This window comes from Scyliorhinus torazame, chromosome 1 (genome assembly GCF_047496885.1).
Source record: "Scyliorhinus torazame isolate Kashiwa2021f chromosome 1, sScyTor2.1, whole genome shotgun sequence".
In the NCBI taxonomy this organism is placed as follows: Eukaryota; Metazoa; Chordata; class Chondrichthyes; order Carcharhiniformes; family Scyliorhinidae; genus Scyliorhinus; species Scyliorhinus torazame.
Genome location: NC_092707.1, coordinates 86,773,947 through 86,782,935, shown reverse-complemented (window position 1 = coordinate 86,782,935; position 8,989 = coordinate 86,773,947). Strand labels below are relative to the sequence as shown.

At 47.0% G+C, this 8,989-nt stretch overlaps 1 protein-coding gene across 1 annotated transcript in view; it reads left to right on the top strand.

Moving 5' to 3' along the window:
- Positions 1-578: 578 nt before the first annotated feature.
- The window catches only part of LOC140414790 (serine/arginine-rich splicing factor 6-like), a gene marked incomplete at its 5' end in the record, with an annotated part of 34,618 nt that continues 26,207 nt past the window's right edge, over positions 579-8,989 (top strand). Inside the window, 2 exons of the mRNA XM_072501009.1 lie at positions 579-936; positions 2,958-3,130. Coding sequence (XP_072357110.1) covers positions 579-936; positions 2,958-3,130 — 531 coding nt within the window. The remainder of the gene's footprint in view (positions 937-2,957; positions 3,131-8,989) is intronic.

Below are 8,989 nucleotides of genomic sequence, written 5' to 3'. Positions count from 1 at the left end.
CATGTGGTAATTTAATCTGCTGAAAACTTGGTATTTTAGGTTCACACAGAAATGATAGCTGCTTGATTAAGGGACCAAAGGGTGAGTGGTGAATTGAATCCTTAGCCCAGAAAGGGCTTATTCAGGAAAGTAGGAAGAAAGACATTGGGTAGAATGGGTGAAATGAGGTTAAATTCAGATTCCATGCAAGCCACAAAGCTTGTGTATTTTTCAAGCTTAGATCTGGCATTGTTAACACTAAGAAATTACTACTGTAACTTGGCTTCAGCTATCCATTTGGTCGGCTATGAAACAGTTTCCCTGTCACCTTATTGGATTGTGCATTTATAGCCTCTATACTGTAGACACAGGACGTCGGAAGCTTTGAAAACAGAAGACAAATAATATAATTCCATTACTGTAGGAAGCTTATCTGTGTGAGTACTTTTGCAGCTTAATAAATTATTGGCCTAATAAGGACCCTCTCCAATCTTGAAGATGACCTGTTTTTAATTGTTAAATGTGTATATTCTTTCTTGGTCCAGCTCCAGGTTTCCTTTTTTGTTCATTTGCTGGTATATCTTTTCAGCCCGTGACACTGTTCAGCCAACAGGACCATCCATATACTTCTCAGCTGGGCATCCTATGAAGCATCTGAAATAAATAGATCAATTATAAACGTCCTATTGGTGGCAACATTGACTGGATCTTTCCTTGCGTTACACATAGGAAGACATTTCCAAATAGATGGAAAATTGTGGCTTAACTTCTTCCTCCCCCCTTGCATTGGCAGAGATGCACAAGACGCAGTCTATGGAAGAAATGGTTATGATTATGGAGTCTATCGTTTACGGGTGGAGTTCCAGAGAGGCAGAGGAGCTGGCGGAGTCGGCGGTGGATCTAGAGGAAGACCAGGACCAGCTGCCCGCAGATCAGATTTCAGGGTCATTGTCGCTGGTGCGTTTTTGTTTCCGTTTCATATTTGACAGCCAATGTTTTTGTTAAAAACCTGAGTAGAGTTGGAAAGTCATTTAGTCTAGAATGTCCATTTAAGCTGGGGTCCCCGTGTGATGACCCGCAACGTCTGGCCAATTGAACCCCACAAAGCCCAAACAACTTTCTTTCTGTTCACTTTTATACATTTCATACTGTTTAAATTTTGTGAACTTGGAGGCTCGGAAAGGGCTGTTGGCTCATTGGGTGATAAATATTAAATGAAAACGTCAGCATCTGTTAATTCCAGCAAATTAACCGGAATATTCATTTAAACCTTATTGTGGACTGCAAGGATTCCTGTGACCTAAATTTGGAGCAAGAACTTAGGACACTCCTGGTATCAAGAAACTTCATATATTTAAGGATGAAGTCTTATACATCTTCACACATGGATTTATGTACTGATCCTTACTCTACAGAAATAAATTGCATTATTGTCACTTTCCCTGGAAATCAACAGCACGGTACTTTTAAAATTATGCAGGCCGCCACAGCTTTTTATTTTAAATTTTGCATCTTAAATGTGATCTAAAATGTCTGGCTACAAATTGCTAACTAGAACTACTGGAAAAGTTTTCTTTTTTTATCATTTCCCTCTTCCGTTTCTCACGGCCAATTTTCACCCGTCTACCACCGCCCCCACCCCAATCTCCAGGCATTGGCTACTTGCCTGTAATTAGCTGCAGCTCATTTTTAAGCCCAGACAGCAAGCTGTTTGACTTTGGATAGGGGCCATCATAGACCAATTCAGTATTTGTCCAATGACCACACATGGGCATTTTACAGTAGGGAGCACTGGATGCCAATCAAGAATGGGAACTCAGACTGAGTTTTCTCCTGTCTAGTCTAAGAGTAATGGCCCCACTTGTGACAGCAGTAATGAGACAAGCAATTTAGTGATTTGTTATGTCAGCATTCTTCAAGAACTGACGATGCTTGGAGTAAAAACCAAAAATGCCTGGAAAATATACCTTGGATCAGTCAACATCTTAAAGAGAAAAAGACACGTTAATTTTTAAGCTGAGACTGACTTCTACAAAATAAATATTTTTCAACTTCATATGCTGACTGACCTGTGATTCGCTGTTTTAATTCTGATTTCCAACATTGCTTCTAACTCCACTAATTGATTTCCCGGACCAATGGCGAGAATATGCATCTGAGGCCCAAACGTTTCTGTCACACTGATTGTGGAACGTGATATGGCAGAACAAATTTCTGGATTTATTCTTCAAAGATGCTACTTCATTTTACCTGACAAAGATCAGTAATTCGTTCTGATGTTCGGTGGCGTGTTTCCAGTCCTATCTGAGTTCAACCCATTGGGTATTTGGGTCTCTTACACTTGTAGAATCAGCTACCTATTTTGCTTTCTCTTGTTACCACCTTTGTGACTTTACGACATTTAACGCTTCAATCCAGAAAAAGCAATTCTCAAAGAACCAAAAGGTTAAAAACCGGATGGTGGAAGTGAACTACATGATCATTGTGGCACACTGAGGGCAACTGATTTGTTATCATTCAGATCTGTTCATAAACCCAGGAATTCTTAATGCAAAATCCAGGTCCTCACACAGCAAATCACACTATACGGAACACTTGATGCAACATGCTGTGCCAAATAACTTACCCTACATATTTCAAATATATTTCCTGTGGGTGAAGATGAAGATTCGTTAGTAAGCACTTTCCCAAACTGGCACTTAATGTGGTGAATCCGTTGCTTGAGGAGCAATCAGTCCTAATGCTTCTGAATAAAGTATTTGGCTACAACAAAGCAGCAAGACACGGAAGCTGCAGTCATTTTAAGAGAGAGTTGGATGCGCTGAGGATTACTAAAACGGATTGAATGTCCTCTCTTGTTCAGTTATTTCTTCACTTTTGAAATCATCTGGATTTTTCGTATTTCAGGTTTGTATGCAAACAGCACACCCAATTTTGGTCCTTCAGGATTAATGCTTTAAAAATGTTTTCCTACATAGGACTACCTTCCTCTGGCAGCTGGCAGGATTTGAAGGATCACATGCGAGAGGCTGGTGATGTTTGCTATGCAGATGTTCTGGGAGAAGGTGCTGGAGTGGTGGAATTCTTCCGTAAGGAGGACATGGACTACGCAATACGGAAGCTCGATGACACGAAATTTCGTTCTCATGAGGTTAGTTTGTTTCAGCCATACATGTTTGTTAATAAATTATAGACACTGTATGAAACACATTAGTGATGTCCTGGTCCTAGTAGTTTGGTTAGTCAGTGCATTGACCAATATATATATATAGCATGAATCCCACTAATCAGAATTCCTGTATAATCCCTATTCTGTGTTTTAGTTAGCTGGTGTCAGCTAAATTAGCAATAGAGTGGCAATATTCGATTCCAGTGTCCCTGACTTAGCAATGGGGAGATAAATTAACCAAGGCGTGGGCGGCATGATGGTGCAGTGGTTAGCACTGCTGCCTCACAGTGCCGAGGACCCAGGTTCGATACCGGCCCTTGGGTCAATGTCCCTGTGGAGTTTGCACATTCTCCCCATGTCTGCGTGGGTTTCACCCCCACAACCCAAAAGATGTGCAGGGTAGGCAGATTGGCAATGCTAAATTGCCCCTTAATTAGAAGAAAAAAATTGTGTACTCTTTTTAAAGAAAAAAAAAATTAGCCATGGCTGTGCCTATGATTGTTAATTCAGTTACATCGACATGGATGTTGAAAAAGCGCAGGATTGGTTTGACTGATTTCCATTGCTATCAGATAACCCGACCAGCACAGACTTTCGAGGTCCACTAATTTGTGGTTTGTGTTCAACCTGGGTGAGGTACTAGGCCCCATATCAATCTGGGTATTGACCTTCAGAGTGGCGGGGAGAAAAGGAAGATCTCGGCAACCAGGATATCCATAACAAATTTGGATTCTCTTTTTAAAACTTATTGTACATTTGAGAATAAATATAAAGATTCCTTAGCCCTGCCTTTTTCCTATATGTGTAACAAGGGACTGCAGTTTGTGGTGAAGGCCAAAGTTGATGTCATCCATCTTCGTGTTGTTGGAGCTATAAAACATTGTGACTCGTCCAAGAGATCTAGGAAGCGAAGAATGAAGGCATTGGTATATTTGAGGACGATACTGTAGATATGAAGAGGCAAAGGCGGGGTGAAAATTGAGAGTAACTCCAGAACTGATGGTGCAGATGAGGGGAGAGATCATAGAATCATAGAATTTATAGTGCAGAAGGAGGCCATTCGGGCCCATCGGACCTGCACCACCCCTTGGAAAGAACCCTCTACTTTTAAAAAAAATTTAATTTAGAGTAACCAATTCTTCTTTACAATTAAGGGGCAATTTGGCTTGGCCAATTCACCTACCCTGCACATCTTTTTGGGTTGTGGGGATGAGACCCACGCAGGCACGGGGAGAATGCAAACTCCACACAGACAGTGGCCCGGGGCCGGGATCAAACCCAGGTCCTTGCTGCCATGAGGCAGCAGTGCTAACCACTGTGCCGCCCAACTAAGATACTCCAACTCAGTTTAAATAGGTAGAAATGTAGACAGTGCAATTGTAGTGCAACAATGCTGGATGATGTCTGAGAGACATTAAAGCAAATGGTGTGAATAACCATAGATTGTGGTGGACAGAAAGGGATAAGCACTGATCACAGTGACAGAGGATGTCATTTAGGACTTTGTTTAGTGTCATTTCAGCATTGAGTATAGTAGAGGAACTGGGTGGTTTAAGCAGGTAGTTACTGGAGAAATAGGAAGCAATGATTGCTGGAGAAGGAAACCTGCCTTCTTTCAGCTGATTAATCAGTACTCCTGCATGTCCTACATGTTGAACACCAATAGAAGAAGTCCCTGAGACGGCAAGGCATAGAATATACACTGGATAGGGGACTTCAATGCCCATCATCAAGAGTGATTTGGTAGCAATACTCCTGACTGCACTGGCCAAGACCTGAAGGACATATCTGCTATACTGGGTCTGTGGCAGGTGAGGAAGGAACCAATAAGAGGGGAACACATGCTTGACCTCGTCCTCATCAATCGACCTGTCGCAAATGCCTATGTCCATGACCGCCTTTCTAGGAGTGACCACCACACAGTCCTTGTGGCGATGAAGTTCTGTCTTTACACTGAGGATACTACTATCACTGTGTAAATGGAATAAATTCAGAACCGATCTTGCAGCTCAACACTGCTATGAATGCTGTGTGCCATTAGCAACAACAGAATCATATTCAATCACAATCTGTTACCTCATGATCTGGCATATCCCTCATTCTACCATTACCATCAAGCCAGGGGATCAACCCCGGCGCAATGAGGAGAGCATGGCAGGGCAGTACCAGGTATACGTAACAATGAGGTACCAACCTGGTGAAGTTTCAGCATTAGTGCTACATAAGGGACAAACAGCAGAAGCAGCATGCGAGAGACACAGCTAACTGATACCACAATTGACGGATCAGATCAAAGCTCTGCAGTCCTACCGCATTCAGTTGTGAATGGACATTAAAACAAATTGCTGGAGCAGGAGGCTCCACAGACACCCCACTCTCAAAGATAGGAGATTCCATCACATCAATGCAAAAGGCGAGGCTGAAGCATTTGCTGTTTGCAGCCATCTTCAGCTAAAAGTGCTGTGCGCCTTGGTGCTGCCGCCTCCTGAGCTCCACAGCATCAGGTGCCAGTCTTCAGCCAATACAATTCACTTCACATGATATCAAGAAAGAGCTGAAGGCAATGGATATTGCAAATAGTATGGAACCCAACAGCATCCCAGCAGTAGTACAGAAGACTTGTGCTCCAGAATTAGCTGCATTTGCAGCTAAGCTGTTCCAGTATAACTAAAATACTGGCATCTCCCTGCTGATGTGGAAAATTGCCCAGGCGAGTCCTGTTCACAAAAGGCAGGCCAATTACTGTCTCATCAATCTACTCGCGATCATAAATTCAGTGATTAACTGTGTCCTGGACTACAATGACCAGTAATAACCTGCTTGGTTTGAGTTCTACCACGCCTACTCAGTTCCAGGCTTTATTACAGCTTCTTGGTCCGAACATGAACAAAAAAACTGAATTTAAAAGGGAGATGAAATGACGACCCTTGACAGCAGGTAGCATTTGATCACAGCTGGCATCATGCAAAATCTATGTCAATGGAAATTGGGGGAAACTTTCCACTGGTTGAAGTCATAACTAACGCAAAGGAAGATGGTTGTGGTTGTTGGTGGCTAATCATCTCGTGCCTTGGACACCACTGCAGGAGTTCCTCAGTATCGTGGCCTAGACCTAGACATCTTCAGTTGCTTCATTAAACATCTTTCCACTATCATAAGGTCAGAAATGGAATATTCGCTGATGATTGCATAATGTTCAGCACTGCTTGTCACTCCTTAGATACTGAAGCAGTCTCTGTCCACGTGCAGCATGTCCTGCTGGTTTAGGCTGATAACTAACAAGTAACTTTTGCACTATGGAAGTGCAAGGCAATAACTACCTTCAACATGAATGAATCTAACCATCTCCTTTTGACACCAACGACAGTCCCATTGATGAATTCCCCCACCATTACTATTTTGTGTGCTACCGTTAGCCAGAATCTTAACTAGACCAGCCATCTAAATGAAATGGCTACAAGAGTAGTCAGAGGCTGGGAATTCTGCAGCGAGTAACTCCCTGACTCCCTAAATCCTGTCCACTACCTACAAGGCCTATGTCAGGGGTGTGATGGATGAGTGTAGCTTCAACAACACTCGAAGCTTGACACTATCCAGGTCAAAGCAGTCCACTCAAAATGGCACTCCATCCATCACCTCAAACATACATTCCCTCGACCTCCGGTTGCAGCTATGCAGAGCTAAGTCGCACGTTCGGCAGCTCTCGCTTGGAACGGACTTTTGGGCTCTATTCAGGACCCCCAACGGCATTTTTTCAACATTTCCTGGTGTGGGAAGAAAACTGCAACATTCTCTCGACAGTGTATGGCTTGGACCAGGAGCGGGGTGACTACAAAAGTGGTGGTGAAGCCAAAGAAAGTACGAGGGAAGAAGAGCAAGACGGCGGCAGGCGGGGACCAGGCAGCATGGATGCAGTGGGCGCAGAAGCAGCAGGAGGTTATCCAGCGCTGCTTCAAGGAGCTCAAAGCGGACCTGCTGGAGCCGATGAAGGCTTCTATTGATAAGCTGCTGGAGACCCAGACGGCCCAGGGGGTGGCGATCCACGAGTTCCGACAAAGGATCTCAGATAACGAGGACGGGATCTTGGGCCTAGCGGTAAAGGTGGAGGCGCACGAGGCGCTCCACAAGAAATGGCAGGAACGGTTCGAGGAGATGGAGAATCAGTTGAGGCGGAGGAATCTGCGGATCCTGGGCCTCCCGGAGGGGCTGGAGGGGTCGGACATGGGGGCCTATGTGGTCACCATGTTAAACTCGCTGATGGGAGCGGGGTCCTTCCAGGGGCCCCTGGAGCTGGAAGGGGCCCATAGAGTGCTGGTGAGGAGGCCCAAGGCTAACGAGCCACCGCGGGCGGTGCTGGTGCGGTTCCATCGGTTCGTCGATCGGGAGTGTGTGCTCAGGTGGGCCAAGAAAGAGAGGAGCAGCAGGTGGGAGAACGCGGAGGTTTGAAGATATTAGGACTGGAGCGTGGAGGTGGTGAGGAAGAGGGCCGGGTACAACCGGGCGAAGGCGGTGCTGCACAGGAAGGGGGTGAAATTTGGCATGCTGCATGGCGCATCTGTGGGTCACCTACAAGGACCGGCACCATTATTTTGAGTCCCCGGAGGAGGCGTGGGCCTTTATTCAGGCCGAGAAGCTGGACACAAACTGAGGGTGGGGATGGGGGATCGGGCGTGGGGATGGTAGAGGATTGTTGTTGTTGTGTTACATTTTGAGGGGGCGGGGGGGGGGGTTGTTCTTGTTTCTTTTTGGTTCAGTTAGGGTGGGTTGGGCACTGTTTTGGTTGGTTCTGTCGGGTGGGCTCTTGGAGGAAGGGTAAGTAAATGGAGTAGGGGGTGGATGGCCGGTAGGGGAGATGGGGCCCCGCGGGGGAGGCCGGAGTCGGGGGTGAGGGGACTGGGCCTGTAAAAGGAGCACCGCCAGAGGAAGCGGGGCCGGGCAGGTGGAAAGCGCGGGCTTTTTTCCGCGCTGGCGGGGCGGGGAAGCGCGGGTTTTTTCCCGTGCTTGGGATGGAAGGGGAGGCAGAGAGCCTGCTGGTGGGTAATGGAGGGGATGGGGAAGTCCCACAATGGGGAGAGGCGGGAGTGGCCGGGGTCAGCGGGAATCAGCTGACTTGCGGGAGTGCAATGGTGGGAAGCAATGCAGCTAGGAGGGGTCCTAGCTGGGGGGGGACCGGGTTGCTGTTGGTATGGTCAAGGGGGAGCTGGAGCAAGTAGAGGGGGTTGGGACGGAGGTCTGCTGCCGTGGGGAACGGGCCGGGCGTGGGGTGCCTGCGCGTGGCTGGCCGAGGAGGGGTTATGGCTAGTCGGCGGGGGAGGGGGGCGGGTAGCCCCATGATCCGGCTGATAACCTGGAACGTAAGGGGACTGAACGGGCCGGTTAAGCGGGCCTGGGTGTTCGTGCACCTGAAGGTGGATGTGGTCATGCTCCAGGAGACACACCTGAAGGTGGCAGACCAGTTAAGGGGTGGGTAGGCCAGGTGTTTCATTCGGGGTTGGATGCCAAATATCGGGGGGTGGCGATCTTGGTGGGAAAGAGGGTGTCCTTCGAGGCATTGTGACACACAATGGCAGTAGGTACATAATGGTAAGTGGTAAGCTGCAAGGGGAGAGGGTGGTGCTGGTCAACGTGTACGCCCCGAACTGGGAGGATGCGGGTTTTATGCGGCGCATGTTGGGTCGGATCCCGAACTTGGAAGTGGGGGGCCTGATAATGGGGGGGGGACTTTAACACGGTGTTGGATCCGGCACTGGATCGCTCCAGGTCTAGGACGGGTAGGAGGCCGGCGGCGGCTAAAGTGCTGAGGGGGTTTATGGACCAGATGGGAGGGGTGAACCCTTGAGA